Source organism: Mya arenaria, chromosome 4, assembly GCF_026914265.1.
Source record: "Mya arenaria isolate MELC-2E11 chromosome 4, ASM2691426v1".
Lineage (NCBI taxonomy): Eukaryota > Metazoa > Mollusca > Bivalvia > Myida > Myidae > Mya > Mya arenaria.
This window is the reverse complement of record NC_069125.1, coordinates 55,403,286-55,419,967: the sequence shown is the minus strand read 5'-3', so window position 1 is coordinate 55,419,967 and position 16,682 is coordinate 55,403,286. Positions and strand designations below refer to the sequence as shown.

At 33.8% G+C, this 16,682-nt stretch overlaps 1 protein-coding gene across 1 annotated transcript; it reads left to right on the top strand.

Annotated features, from left to right (window-relative positions):
- Window positions 1-893: 893 nt before the first annotated feature.
- LOC128232059 (SPRY domain-containing protein 3-like) lies at window positions 894-14,747 on the top strand. Its single transcript, XM_052945398.1, has 10 exons — window positions 894-1,036; window positions 7,427-7,578; window positions 7,869-8,072; window positions 8,267-8,420; window positions 8,688-8,873; window positions 9,193-9,342; window positions 9,631-9,688; window positions 10,151-10,213; window positions 10,843-11,033; window positions 11,672-14,747. The coding sequence occupies exons 1-10, from the start codon at window positions 1,004-1,006 to the stop codon at window positions 11,804-11,806; spliced, it is 1,326 nt and encodes a 441-aa protein (XP_052801358.1). The 5' UTR covers window positions 894-1,003; the 3' UTR covers window positions 11,807-14,747.
- The last annotated feature ends 1,935 nt before the right edge of the window (window positions 14,748-16,682 follow it).

The window sequence follows — 16,682 nt, the reverse complement described above, 5'->3', positions numbered from 1 at the left end:
TACACTTTATATTTCACCTTAATTGAAGTTCGGAAGTCCTGTACTTTAAAGCTGCACTCTCACAAATTGAACGTTTTCACAACTTTTTTTATTTTTGTCTTGGAATGAGCCAATTTTTTGCGAACATCCATGGAAACCAGTGATATAAGACTGCTGACAAAAAATTAGATTGCAGAATTTCATAATTATTTAAGTTCAAAAAATCATGTTTTATGCATTTTTCTTAAACCGTTAGTAAGCCATAAAACATTATTTTTTTTAACGGAAATATGCAAATCTGCGCTCTGATCTTTTGTCAGTAATGATTTATCATTAATTTGCAGATATTCACGCAAAAATTTCCTCTTTCCAAGACAAAATAATAAATAAATAAAAACGGTAAATCTGTGAGTGTGCAGCTTTAAGGGCACGAAAATCGCGTTTTAATATTATAAGCGCTGTATGCGGTCGTGTGTATACATTCTACCCCTATTCTGACATCAACGATGACATGAAAACATAATGCTATAGTTTCAATTTTCCATAAATTTTTTATAAAACTTAAAATGTGAACAATGCGCGTGTAAAGGGAGGTCATTGCGAAGGAGTTTTTTCACCACAAAAAGCCGATTTTTCGATTATAAAAACATTATTCATAAAAATAAACGCTCTTTTAACATGTTATATATTAATTCTAATAAAAAAACATACACATTCGCAACATAAGCTTACACGAATCGAGGAAAACAAGTATTCGATTTCCTTCTTTGTCTATATTGGTCGCAGTTTTCAAAACGTTCTTTGTTTATGTCGTCCGCACTATTCAACGTTTTTGTCCGGTGTAAAGACCGCATTTTAGTGGAGATTATTCAAAACTGTTGTACGCTCCATATCAAATCATTTCCAGACAGAGCTTGAATATACAAGCGCTTATTAACCGATCGAAGCGACACCATTTTTTCCATTTATACAGAACTGACATAAGAAAACATTCACGAGAAAACATGTTATTTTTCTCCATGTCATGCTTGGAAGAGATCATATAGAATCATTGCAGGTAAACACGTTGTAATGTGTGTACTGTCCGGGGACACTTATTAAACACTGTTATTGTTAAGGTAATCGACTGAGTTCGGTCAACAGCAAGATTATTAACCGAGTTCTGGCCCTTAAATTGTATAAACATTTGACCACATTAACTGTCCAAGGAGAAGACATTCAGTATGTCGGCTTTATAGTGCACTTCATAGCTTAATCTCCTCCATTTTCTGGAGTTGTACATGGTATACTCCGTAGGCTAATAGGGATCTGGTCATTTCGTAACCTTTCCATTCATAAGCGCTCAATCTTGTTCATGTATTAACCTTTGTGTTGATCAATTCATAACCGTTGAGAAATTAGTGATCATATGGTAACCATCAGTGAACAAGTTGATAAATGCAGACATGTGAACTCTACCGGCAGTAAATAAAATATATCGTTTTTGAGACCACCTTAACGCTATACCACTCTGCTGACGAAATCTACCGCTTTTGAAAACAAAAAACAAAAATAAAAATTTAGCCTTAAACAAAATTCTATCAACCGTGCTAAAATTCCCCATAATCTGTCACTCGTAGAAAACAGTGCAATAAACAACTTGTCAAATCAATTGACGCCTCTGCCTAGATAGTTGCTAAGTTATGGCACAAAAGACTGGCTAGCTACTAATCAGCATTTTGTGCGTACTGGCATCCTTCAGTTCATTTGTTTATCTTAAAGGGACTGTACACCAGATTGGCACCAAAAAAAGTTTTTTTCTGTAACGAATCTCAGGACAATTATTTAATAAATTGTTTTACTCTTTGATATCATAATTGTAAAAAAAATACCAATTTTTTTTCGCTATTTCATCATACGGAGTACAGCCCCTTTAAAGGCATATTTTGATGCCTTCAAAACATGATAAAAATTACATTCCCTAAGTGTTATTAATAATCCTCAATGAATAAAATTTTACGACATTTTGACAAACGTGCTAAGGTTATTTAGGATCATTTATTTACATACCTGTTGCTTATTTTTTTGCAACTAATGTATTTTTGTGTAGTATAAACATTGTTAAACATATTATTTGGGGGGAAAAGGCGATGCTACTATTAAAGATTTTCAGAAAATTGCGACTGAAAGAGACAGGGGTCAAACCCGCCTTTGAAGTTCATAGCGAATGTTTGAGGGCGTTCTTGCCTTTGAAAAAAAGGGGGTATATATTGCTTTGCTCATGTTGGTTAGTCGGTCTGTCCATCAGTAGACCAAATCTTGTCTGAGTGATAACTTGACAATTCCTTGGCCTATTGTCATCAAACTTGACATGAAGGTTCGGTCTGACCAGTAGATGACACTTATGAGGTCATCGGGTCACGGTGACCTTTAGTGGAAAAAGGTTGTCAAAGCTTGTCCGAGTGTTAATTTAGCAATGCATGACCCTATGGTCATACAACTTGACACGAAGGTTGGGCCAGACCTATTAATTTAAAGGGTCATCAGGTTAAAGATCAAAGTCACAATGACCTTGAATACTCAAAGGTTGTCCAAGTGATATCTCGACAATGCCTGCACCTATGGCCCTCAAACATAACTTTGAAGTTGGGCCTGACCAGTAGATGACCCCTTTTGATTTTAGGTGGCATCGGGTCAAAGATCAAGGTCACGGTGACCTTGAACACAACTCGAGAATTCCTGGACATACAGTCATCAAATTTGACATGAAGTCTGGGCCTGACCAGTAGATGACCCCTATTTTTTTAGGGATCATTGGTTCAAAGGTCAAGGCTACAGTTACCTTTAACACGAAAAGGTTGTCAAAGCTTGTCTGAGTGATAACTCAACAATGCCTTGACCTAAGGTCATCAAACATTTTAGGGAGGTTAGGCCTGATCAGTAGATGACTCTTAATGATTTTAAGGGTCATCAGGTCAAAGGTCACAGTGACCTTGAAAGAGAAAAGGTTGTCTGAGTGATCATCGTCAATGCCTGCACCCATAGCCCTCTAGTTTGATTTGGAGGTGGGGCCTGACCAGTAGATGACCCCTTTTGATTTAAGGTGTCATCGGGTCAGAGGTCAAGGCCATAGTGAACTTAACTGCAGAAAGCTTGTCTATGTGATAACTCGACAATGCCTGCACTCATGACCCTAAAACTTGACATTTAGGTTGGGGTTGATCAGTAGATGACGTCATATTTACTTATTCCCTGCTGCTAAGAGGACACATGCAAATATCAGTCATCATCTGAACATGAATAAAATATTAACTGTACCTTCTATCCTCACACTGAATCGTCAAAATCTTAAAACTGAATGAAAGGCATCACATTTCAATGCCAAATCAGCTGTCATTTCGGTTCATGCATATTTCATTCAATTGTCCAAATATTTTTGACAACATAGCGCTCATGGGGGCATAATGTTTTACAAACATCTCTTGTTTTTAGATTTTACAATTATATATTAAATTGAATTTATAAAACAATGAACATGCAAAAGTTGATTTATTAGTACAATTCTGAATTAACACTTAGTTGTTTATCCAAAAAAATTGTGTTTTTATTTTGTACAATACATGATTCCCTCGATTTAAATATTTGTTTATTGTCTAAATTTCCTTCTGAGATGAAACTAAGATCATTGGAATTGAATTTTAATCCACTATAAACTTTATATTTATCCATTATTGATTAAATCAAAAGAAATACTTCAAAAATAAGTTTGATATGTTTAGGTGTAAATTTAATTCTATTAAAATTAATATTAAATAAATTGAAACATCTTCAACTTTTTACATGAGTTGTGTTTGTTTATAAATTGTTAACCAATATAAATAAGACAAGATCATAAAAAAATACCACTCAGTTTGTCACTGGATTGGAAATTGAATTACCTACCAACTTTATATTGATCAATTATTGATAAAACCAAAAGAAATACTAGAAGAATAAGTTTGAAATGCATAGCGGTCAATTTTCCAATATTCTCCAATAATCTCGTATGCAGTAGGGGTACTTTTAAGGGCTTATTAACTGTTGGCTACTGGTAATTAATGTACTGATAAGCCATACAATGGCAGACCTAATATGGCTTGACTTGACATGAGGTAAAGGGTTATTATAAACTTTAGGTTTCACAAGCTAGACGTAATATTACTTCTGTTTTCTCAATTAAAAGCACATTTGATAAGACCCTGAACCATGACATATTTTCCGAAAATCTTACAATACTATCAACCATCAACTGTTTGTTTACATGGTATCCATCATTGATTTTGACTTAAAATTCAGAGATTTAGAAAGTATACATCTTTTTAACCCAATCTACAAACTTTGAGATCCAAATTTACATCAGAATACATAACAGTTTTGAAAGTACATAGTAATTGGTCCCAGATAGTAACGAAACAGGATTAAGTGAAAAAAACTGTATTAGGTAGTGTTGGGAATCGGTTGCAATTTTACTATCGATGATCGGTTCCACTCAAGTAACCGATTATCGATAGTACAATCGGTTTTTAAAATACTAGATAGTACCTGAGTTGTAGTTTTATTCATGTACAGTATTAAACTCTTAATCATTATATGCATACCTTATGTCTATGATTGAAGTTATTAAGTGTTGTTGTATAAAAAATAGTTCATTTTCTTGCTCATTGTGGCTTTCATCAGCCATTTTGTTAAAGATAACATCTGAACACTAATATATATATATTTTTTATTTTTTTTCGATAATTGATTATAACTAAATACTATCGATTGTCGCCGATTTCAGGCCCAACCATTCGATTTTCAATTATAATCGATCATCGGAACATCACTAGTATTAGGATTAGCAAATTTGGTCAAGCAGCACTATCATTGGTTTAATTTATGCATCATTTTGAAGCATCTTAGTTTTAAATTAGGGATGGCAACGAGTAGTAAAATTAATACTCAAGTACTCGGACAATCGTTCGATCGAGTACTCGGACAATCGTTCGATCGAGTACTCGGGTACTCGATTACTCTGAAAAATTGATTTATGTTTGCAAAGACAAGATTGTGTATACATGTATCGTTAATGACATATATTGTGCGTTGGTCGTATTATTGGTCATTTTCACCTTTGAAGTAAACTTTCAATATGTATTTAAACAAAAAATGATATAAAAAGAAAACAAATGTTGTTTCAGGCTTTTAATTTTTCTTATTCGTTTCATTTTATACAAGTTTGGACTGCAGAAATGAACAACAATCGAAATTACAATGAACGAAAATTAACAGCATACATAAAAAAGTGAACGAAATTCAATACGAAGTTCAGTTGTTCACTCTAGAATTTATTTTTTTTAAATTGATATTTTTTCGTACTGTGTAATTCTTGTTAACCTCATCAATATTCATAATTCTTGATTTAAAAAATCAACCAATGAATTGTGATAATCATTGCAAAAAGAGTTAAAATACGCCATTTAAGAAATCAGTTCTCGATACTCTTTCGCTCGTTAGCGTCCACTGTTTGGTGAAAGGTCTCTAATTGGTATACAATAGGATTATGTAGGTGAAAGTACCGCTATCAAAACTTCGCTAATTGACATCAGTGCTAATTTGAAATAGGGGTCCTTTATTGACAGTTTGCAACTATCACAACAACTGTCAACTAATTGATTGAGGTCAATTGTGTACACAGCGGGGATTAGAGGGACCGTAAATTGTCCTATTGGCAACTAACAGATCTGATATTTTGTCTGTAAATCGTGTATTTGGTGATTTTTATAGATTTTTTTTTTTCCGACTACTTGAGTAGTGATTTGGTACTCGAGTACTGGGACGTTCGATCGAGTACTCGGGTACTCGTTGCCATCCCTATTTTAAATAAATCATTGCCCAATTAAGCACAGTTGTTAAGGAAGTCCGGGCATAATGATACATCAAGTACCTTTATCAAGTGTTTGTTGAATTTGCCAAGTGTTTACAATATGAATGACTGCCTAGATGTCATACTCAGTGAGTCATACATGAGTTTCAATTGCTTCCAGGAATATAAGTCGCGAAGAACTGTTGTTGTTCTAGTCCAAGTAATTGAATGTGGGCAGATTTTTTTAAAGATTTTTTATATGGCAAATTATTCATGTGCAAATTGTTTGATGCCATTTTCAGCCAGTTTTTTTTTTATTGGGATTCAGTGTAAAAGCATATTATGTCTAAAGAAGATAAAAAATGTGCTAAATTACCCTAAACTGAATTGAATTAAAGAGGTAAAACCTGATTTGATGTAGATTTAATGCTTATTCTAAGCAAAATATTTTTACAATTACATGGCAAAATATGATAATAACTTTTTATAATATATTGCAAGCATCAAATACTTATCTAAATTTCACCATACCCCGCCATATAAGCATATCGCACATGCGTTTATTTCTATAATTTGCCCCATATCCAGTATACGCTATAGACAGCCATTACACTTTGTGTTAATTAACGGTTATTAGTGTTATTAAGGTAGCTTTTTCAATTTTCTGAAGTTTTATCTCTAAAGATGATGCTTTGCACCATGTTTGATTATATCCCCACTCTTAGCCACAAGGATGCAATCTCTCCTTCGAAAGCAACATGTTTTTTTGCAAAAACATGTGATTAGTAGTGTTAGCAGAAATTCCTTATGCACTGAGGCCACAGTGCATCTTGTCAGGACTACTACATGAACATGTACATCAACTTTAACTTAAGTATAATTATACAGTATTATCCATTCCTTAGCAAATGGATTGACAATGGTAATGGGGATAAGATCTCATTTGTTTTTGATAAACATCTTATCACATTATTAGTTTCTTAGTTTAAAGTTATGGCCAATGAATTGACAACACTTAAACAAATTCTCTTTGTCTGCTGTCTAGTTTAATTAAGCATTTTTTATCCGTTTCTTATCAAAGATTGGTCACAATCTGTATATGCATATTACGGTATCTAAACTTCAATAAACAATCACATCACACTCTTTATTCTGGTGTTTTGCTACTTCAACAGTTAAAATTTGACCAAATTCACCTTGTATTCTTTCTTACTCAATCAACTTATTATCCGATCTTTATCAAACTTTAGTAACAGCGATATTTATAGGCATAATCTATTGCACATATTTGATAGCTTGCCAGATTTCAGCATTCACTTTGAAGTTAAAGGCATTGAATATTGAAATTTGACCTTTTCGAAACATACAGATATAACATTAACAACAACAAAAGTATATATCAGTACCTATATTGCAATATGTCATATTTTTATAGGACACAAAAACTGATTTATTGTTATTACAACATGATTGATTTTCACAGATAAACAGCAAACATGGGCATCCAGATCAGGATAGGGATAAGTAACAAATCTTTTATGTACAATGCCTCATATTTCTCATTTTTGTGTGTTGTTTTAACAGGATCTTATAGCCATGGAAATACTTGAAGAACGGAATCATGCGATGAATGGCTGGCACAGGCGCAGAATGCCAAGGTTTAGAGATGCCCCTCATGGTTTTCTGCCACGACAGGTTCGACATGAACGCATCCTAGTGGAAGACGATCATCTCAGGTATCAAACTTTTTCATTGACTTAATTAGATAACTTATCTCATCGTTAATATTATATTTATTTCAAACTTTGATTTATTTTTCTGCTTAAAATGTTTTTTGTCTTCAATTACTATAAATATATTGAATATAGAAAGCAAACAACACACACTGGTAGTCATTTGTTTTAAAAATGAATGATGTCTTAAATAAAAAGTGTATCTTTCTGTAAAATATGAATTCTTTTTTTCATAGCATGATGATTGTTGCACTGTTATGTTTAAGTTAATCGTAATTTGTTTTACAATGCAGCTTTTCAACAAATGACATGAACAAAGTTGGATTGTATGTAGCAGCAAAACCACTGTCTGCAGAGAACTTCTACTTTGAAATAGAAGTCATCGACACAGGCCTGATTTCAGCAATTGGCATTGGCCTTGTGCCCTACAAATACCCAATGGATTCCCAACCAGGCTGGCGAGCTTTCTCAGTTGGCTATCATGCAGATGATGGACAGTAAGTTCTTACGTTTTTTGGTTGTCTCATAATACTGTATTTCCTCCTTGCGTTAAGCCTTCCATGTGTTTTGGTCTACTTTTGGATTTTGTGTCTATTGATTTCTTGTAATATAGAATGTGATTATAAAAGAGTAATTTTAATTAGGTTTGAAAATTGTATACAAATTATAACCCTACGTGTTGATTGTTAAGGTTGTTCAAGGCAAGTGGATTTGGTCGTCCGTTTGGTCCCAAGTGTGATGTTGGGGATAAGATGGGATGTGGGATCAAGTTCCGCAAGAATGATGAGGAGCGACCGCAACATGAACAGGCCGTACAGGTCTTCTTCACACGCAACGGACAGGAGGTATGTCTGGATTTAATGTAGTGATAGATCTTTGTCTGTTTATATTCTATAACTATCTTTTATGGTAGAATGCATAACTGCAGTGTATTCCACTATATTCAAGTAATTTACATGTTTAGAACAATGTGCATATCTGTAGCAATTTCCATAGCTATGGCTGTAATATGCCAGTGATGAAATATGAAAATAGACTGTTACTGGTTTTAATAGTTCTGATGTCCCTTATTTCTGATAACTTTAGTCTACTCTTGCATGTCTACTTTGTAGATCGGGACAGTGACAGTACCCAACCCACCGGGGGGTCTTTATCCAGCAGTGGGGATGCATTCAGATGGGGAGGAGATCCGTCTCAACCTTGAGGCCGAGTGGGTCTACGAGGAGCTCATGCACATGGCAGTGGACAGTGGTGAGGACGAGTGGCTTCGTCTACATGATGTAAAGCTTAACGGCGTGGTGGGTGCACTAACTGATTTGAAAGTTATTCTTATATCAATGTTATTTTATTCTTTTTATATAGCTTGAATGTTGTTATTTTAATAAAGCCTGTATGTAAGACAAAAAACATGAGTTTTGAGAATGGGTTGATGCTTTGTGCATTTTTCTCATATAGCATTGATCAATCATATAGTCTTGTGTGGCTTTTACCAAGAATTGAAATCACAGTTGATCAAAAAAAACTTTTATCTGAGGTAAAAATTGTTCAACTACAAGATGTATTAATTTGTTACAATATACATTAATTGTGTTTATAATAACGGTTGTACATTGACAGACGCTGGAGTATTCCGGAAGAGGAAAGAGTATCCACGATGTTGGGCTGGCCCAGGCGAGATACCCGCTGGACACAATGAACCATTACTTTGAAATAGAGATTATAGACCCTGGGGAAAGCTGCTATATTGCAATTGGTGTTGCAAGAAGGGTATATACTTTGAACTCACACATACAATTAACTTAATCCCGGACTAGTTTGTAACTATATTTGTTTCAAACATTACAAAGGAAATGAGATTTTTTTGTTGTTGGTACATTTGTACTTAAAATTCTCTTGTAATCAAGTAAAAGTGCTGAGTGATTTTGTTTCTCATGTTTATTGTAAGTTCTTTCATCATATTCTTGTTTAGTTTACTATGCTGTTGGGCTACCTCATTAACAGCAGTTGTGTGATTATTTGAGTTAAAGTCATTTTCACTTAATGCCTACATTTTAGAATTATCCCAAAGACAGACACCCAGGCTGGAATAAAGGCTCAATAGCTTATCATGCTGGTAAGGAAATGTGCTTATTTTTAACTCATAAAAGTCTTAAAAATCTTTGTTTGAATTGTTCCATTGCAAATCTCTCATTTCAATTTTGTTGAACCTGCGTGCTGTGAACGAGACATAGTTGTCACAATGGTGGTTCTGTTGTTCCAGTGTCAGTGTTGTAGTGCACTGAACCTTGTCGGTGTTGTATCTTGACCATGCATTATAGGATTTTCATACATCCATTATAACTTGCCATTAAGGTTCACCATGATGAGGTGGCCTGTCACACACAAGACCCAGGTCAGTACCTCGAAGGTCAAGGTCACCTTAGAGGTCAACAGTTGAAATAATCCTTGACTGAGCTGTATCTTGACCATTGCATGCATTACAGGATTTTGAAATAACTTTGACAAATGATGGAACTGATTGATGAATGGTGCAAGCTGTTATATTTTTAATCACAATTATATGATGGCTTTTCAGATGATGGAAAAATATTTGTTGGTTCAGGCATTGGAGATCCATTTGGTCCAAGATGCCACAAAGGTAAAGGTTTTAATGTTTTTCTGGCATAAATAAAAGGGGCACTCTCAGCTTTGGCGAGTTTACTTCTTTATAATCAGGAATAAAAGATAAAAGAACAGTTTGAATAAGGTCTCTTTAACACTTGTAAATTAACCTTTTACAAAAACAGGAAACATTCAAATGTTGACAAATTCTGCCACAATTTAGGAACTGTGTTTACATGCTATATAAAACCAAATGGAGAAAATGTTCCCAGTGGTAAGGTCGATAAGATTGCTGACTACAGACCCAGAAGTATCGAGTTCAAATCCTGCTGCTGAAATTATTTTCATATTATACTATTTATTACTATCTTACCCATTAATGTTTTGAGAAATATTTTACATTTAGATTTCAACAAAAATGTAGCGTGCCGTATAAATTGGGCTTTAACCGAAACGGGAAACTTATAAAAAAAACATGACCTTAAAAGAATGAGCACGAAACAAAGGCCATTATTCAGATGTCTCTGTAAGAGTAATGCATTCTGTTATGCACAATATTTAACCTTTAAACTCCTCTATGTCAAGTAATACGAGGGGATGTTTCAACCTGTAGTTGTGACCAGATGTTTTTAACCCTTGCACTCTCTTATACTCACATGGTGTTAGGTGACTTGATGGGATGTGGGATCATGTTTCCACCTGACTATGACAGTGAGGTCGACAGTGACCTGTCCCCGGACGAGAACGAGGGGACTGAGCCAGGGGACGCCCCGTATCACTCAGATACGGACTCTGAGGAGGAGGACTGGGGCCAGTACCATGGTAACAAGGAACCAGAGACCGGCACTAAAGTACAGGTGGGCATCAGTAGGCAGGACTCCTATAGTAGATGTGTTTTAACCTAAGAATGTGGTCAACTGCAAACATTTAGCTATCCAGACTGTAAGTTTGTTCCCCTGTAGGAAAACATTCTCAGTTCTTTTCGTTTATGGACACAAGTTCTGCAATCAATTGGCTGGATTAAATAAGGGTCAAAGTTGTCCAGCAGCAAATTGTATAAAACAGGATAACTCAAAGTTGGCCAAAATGATTATAGTTTGATGAATACTTTAATATACAATAATTGTTATTGACCAATGCAATCCTTTGAATGTGAAAACAAGCATAAAGATAACCTGTGGACAACTGGCTTAAATTTTATCCATGTTTGTACATTTGGCTAATTGTGTCAATGAATTAACCGGAATTGTACAAGTTACTTGTATCAACTTTCATTTCAATCAATCTAAAATTCATTGGTATATTTTTAAATTGCGTCTGGTCTGATGTTGAATCAACATTAATTATGTATGTTGAATGTAATATTGCAGTCAGTTGTGCTGTACATTCAACCTTTTCTAAGTCCATACAAGTTACAATGTAGTTATACCTAAAGTTATATCACAGTAAGGAACACAGCTATCTAGTAGTGCAATTTGTTTTCTGTATATTTCAGATTTTTTTCACAAGAAATGGAAAAATAATAGGTTATAAGCATGTGAACATACCCAAGGGAGGGTTTTACCCAACAGTGGGCATGTTGAGTAGTTGTGAGAAAGTGCGAGTGGACCTCAGACCGCTTACTGGATGAACACTTACATTGGTTATGGGAGGAAAATGATGGTAGATTTATCAACCTTGTTACAACAGTTGTGCTCTTCGAATAACACCCTGTAGAAGTGTGCTGTGGAGGAATGGTGTTACCAAGGGATCCTTATTATTCTAGGTTTATTTATTTTACTACAAATATTTTATTTTTATTCCCTTCTATAAAAAGCTTTCCAATGTTCACACCTCAAATATTGTTTACATTGCATCTATGACATTTTTAAATGCATGATTTTCTGTACTTGAGTGATAAATTGCCACATTTTTCTCCTAACTTTCAAGTTAGCATAATCTGTGATTATTGTTAAGTATATAGAGATGTTTTATGATAAATGAAAAAATCTCTTATTTGTTTTGAAACCTGTTGTAGAATCAGAAAATAGTGTCATATACTGTTATATTTTCAAAACTTCAATAGAAGTTCATTTTGAGGCAGATTAAAAGTGTGTTTAAAATTCACAGAATATTTGTTTCTTTTGTAACAAGAACAGTGCATTCAGTTTGAAAATTACTTAATTTATGTTAATAACAAAATAAAAATAGTTTTTTTTTATCTCCCAGCTTGTGTTTAACCCCCAAAAGCGTTCGCATGTTAAACATATGTTTTGCATTAGAATGTTTAAAACTAATTAGAGGTATATGTACTGTATTGTCAGTGTTGTTGATCTCTGTATCTATACAGTATGTAGTAAAAGCATTATTTAGTTAGCAGGTAGCATTCTTGAGACTTTAAGCGATTCTGTCGATTTTTTTTTTAAATATCTGTTGTGCACACATGTTCATAGTACATGTATAGTGGAACAGTGTTATGATAGTTTCTCATCGAACGCTTACAATCATTGTTAATTAATGATGGCATAGTGAAATCATTTTTAGGAGAGTGGGGGGCATATTTAATTGCCCTTGTTTGTTGTTCGCAATATATTGTGCTGTGCGTATCTCCAAAAGTATAGTAGCTAAAGAGATGAAACTTTACAAGAGTTTTAAGCAGCATTCAAACATTTGGACCAAGGGTTTGAAGTGTGGCTGCGCCCATTAAGTGCAGAGTTAGACTTGACTTAGTTAAAAACTAGTCTTTAGAGAGCATGCAATATTGTGTCACATGTATCTCCTCTCCTAAAATATAAAAGACAGAATCACAAAACTTTACAGGAATGTTAAGCAGTATGTGAAGTTGTGCACATTGGGTTTGTGTGTTGCTTTGCCCTATACATGCAGAGTAATGGCCCTTGACTTCGTGAAAATATGGCATATAGAGCATGCAACTTGTGCCACACATATCTCTGAAAGTATGAGAACCAGAGTCTTGAAACTTACATTGTGCAACTGGTCATTTTGATGCACATTCATCGACAATGGGGCGAATAACGGCCCTTGCTTGTAACAAAGGCAGGAATTTGGGACATCTGTGTGCTATTGACACATTTCTTGTTGTGATTTTGTTTTCAATGTTATTTTTTGTGTCCTATGGACACATTTCTAGTTCTTAGCCTGCTGTTGTACTGTACTGGCATATTCCACATTTATGGTCGCTGCTTAGTTTTGTTCAAATTGCAAGTTAAAACATAGCTTTACAGACTTGATTGTCTTAGTTCTCAAATACATTTTCCTTGAAGTATTTGGAAATATTTTTTTTTAAATCCCATATCAATACCAGTGTGAGGATCCTGATCATCTTAACCAAAGTAATAAAATATTGTTTCAAATGAAAATGTTTTTTTTAAAGTGGCACTCTTATTCAAAATCAATACATACACATGTATAACAAACATCAATTTTGACTGATAAACCTTTAACTACTCATTAAATTATGCATTTATTGAAAATATTAATAACTGATAACAAGATTGTAGCCGCATATTTAATAGCAGAAAGCACAAAAAGTATTAAATGATTGTTGAATGCTAAAAGATTTACTGTGGTCTACTATAGTCTCATAAGGTAGAAATACTGTGTTTTATGCTCATTTCTTTGAAATTAAACTTGGTATCCTTCAGAAGAAACGTTATGTTCGACATTTATTTATCCTTTTTGCAATCTTAAAACAATATAATTGATTGTAGTAAATCTTATCTGGGAGTAAGAGTGCATCTTTAATGTAATGGATGTGTTTAAAACTCACCTTAACAGGATTTAAGAAGAAAACTTATGGACTATGTTAAACAAATACATTTCAATTAGTTTGAGATTCTAGAGAATACATGGGTTGTTAGTAATCTTTTAACCCAGCTACCATTCATCCTATGAGTGTAATGTTTATACCAGTATTTCTTTTGTATACTATGCCTAGCTTATTGATATAATTTTATGAGACTTTTTACAATTTTTTGAACTCTTATGTTGAAGTACCAAGCATGTGACAAGGTTGTATGAGCAATGAAGGCCATTTCTGTATACATGATCTTTACAACTTTATCCTTATTGAGAAAGACATACAATTTTGTCGCATTTGTCCCTTTAAGAGAGACAGAAACAATAACTAATTGTGCAATGTGTTCATTTTCCTTGTAAATAACCATTTTATCATTTAAATGTCAGTATTTAATTATTATCATGTGATTACTTCACTGAAGCTTGCAACGAGAACGATAAGTCCCGTAGTCTAATGCATGTATTACTTCTTTCTTTTTGAAAATTATTTCTGAATTAAGGATGTTTTTTGTTTTAAATTAATCAGAGATACAGTATAAAATAACAATCCACTGGAAAATATGATATTTTAGATTTGTTTAATCAATTGTTCACATGTGAGGAATGTATTTGTTCACAAGTTAGGTAGCTGAGGGAATACTGGTCGAGTAATAGAGTGCCTCTGAGTATTTTGAGACACATGTACCAATGCACAGTACTATTGCTGATACTTGTTATTATTGGTCTTATATTGTTATATATATATTGGTATGAAAATAAAGAAAAATACCATTTCTGTGTCGACTTCAATTCTACTGTGTACTGTTCATAAAAAAAATGAATTTTACTTATAATGCCATGTTCATATCTGTTGAATGTGTATTATCAAGTGAACCATTGTTGGTATTTATATTGTGTAAAAATGATAGGGTATGTTTTTGAAAAAAAATGTAATGCACAAACAAGTGCCCCATGGGGATAAATTACAAAGTGAGCATTTTGTGATTTGCAACATACTAAGCTATTGTGGTCAACTGCAAAGTGAGCTCTTGTGGTCAACTACATAGTAAGCTGTTGTGGCCAACTACATAGTGAGCTGTTATGGTCAACTACATAGTGAGCTTTTGTGGTCAACTACAGAGTGAGCTGTTGTGGTCAACTACATTGTGAGCTTCTGTGGCCAAATACATAGTGAGCTTCGGAGTCAACTACATAGTGAGCTTCTGGGGCCCACTACATAGTGAGCTTCTGGGGCCAACTACATAGTGAGCTGTTGTGGTCAACAATATAGTGAGCTATTATGGTCAACAATATAGTGAGCTATTATGGCCAACCCTATAGTGAACTATTATGGTCAACAAAGTGAACTATTATGGTCAACACTATAGTGAATTATTAAGGTAAAAAATGTAGTGAACTAATATAGTGAACTATTATGGTCAACAATATAGTGAACTATTATGATCAACAATCTAGTGAACTATTATGGTCAACACTATAGTGAATTATTAAGGTAAAAAATGTAGTGAACTAATATAGTGAACTATTCTGGTCAACAATATAGTGAACTATTCTGGTCAACAATATAGTGAACTATTATGGTCAACAATATAGTGAACTATTGTGGTCAACAATATAGTGAGCTTTTATGGTCAACAATCTAGTGAACTATTGTGGTCAACAATATAGTGAGCTTTAATGGTCAACAATCTAGTGAACTATTGTGGTCAACACTACAGTGAACTATTGTGGTCAACAATATAGTGAACTATTGTGGTCAACAATATAGTGAGCTTTTATGGTCAACAATATAGTGAACTATTATGGTCAACACTATAGTGAATTATTAAGGTAAAAAATGTAGTGAACTAATATAGTGAACTATTCTGGTCAACACTATAGTGAATTATTAAGGTAAAAAATGTAGTGAACTAATAAAGTGAACTATTCTGGTCAACAATATAGTGAACTATTATGGTCAACAATATAGTGAACTATTGTGGTCAACAATATAGTGAGCTTTAATGGTCAACAATCTAGTGAACTATTATGGTCAACAATATAGTGAACTATTGTGGTCAACAATATAGTGAGCTTTAATGGTCAACAATCTAGTGAACTATTATGGTCAACAATATAGTGAACTATTGTGGTCAACAATATAGTGAGCTTTAATGGTCAACAATCTAGTGAACTATTATGGTCAACACTATAGTGAATTATTAAGGTAAAAAATGTAGTGAACTAATATAGTGAACTATTCTGGTCAACACTATAGTGAATTATTAAGGTAAAAAATGTAGTGAACTAATAAAGTGAACTATTCTGGTCAACAATATAGTGAACTATTATGGTCAACAATATAGTGAACTATTGTGGTCAACAATATAGTGAACTATTGTGGTCAACAATATAGTGAACTATTGTGGTCAACAATATAGTGAGCTTTTATGGTCAACAATATAGTGAACTATTGTGGTCAACACTACAGTGAACTATTGTGGTCAACAATATAGTGAACTATTGTGGTCAACAATATAGTGAACTATTATGGTCAACAATCTAGTGAACTATTGTGGTCAACAATATAGTGAACTATTGTGGTCAACAATATAGTGAACTATTATGGTCAACAATATAGTGAGCTTTTATGGTCAACAATCTAGTGAACTATTATGGTCAACAATATAGTGAGCTTTTATGGTCAACAATCTAGTGAACTATTGTGG

Bases quoted from the DNA above. Each gene is read 5' to 3' on its own strand.
- LOC128232059 (XM_052945398.1), top strand. From the start codon at position 1,004: ATGCTTGGAAGAGATCATATAGAATCATTGCAG. The intron at 1,037-7,426 runs GTAAACACGTTG...TTGTTTTAACAG, and splicing joins ATCATATAGAATCATTGCAG to GATCTTATAGCCATGGAAAT. The intron at 11,034-11,671 runs GTGGGCATCAGT...TGTATATTTCAG, and splicing joins AGACCGGCACTAAAGTACAG to ATTTTTTTCACAAGAAATGG.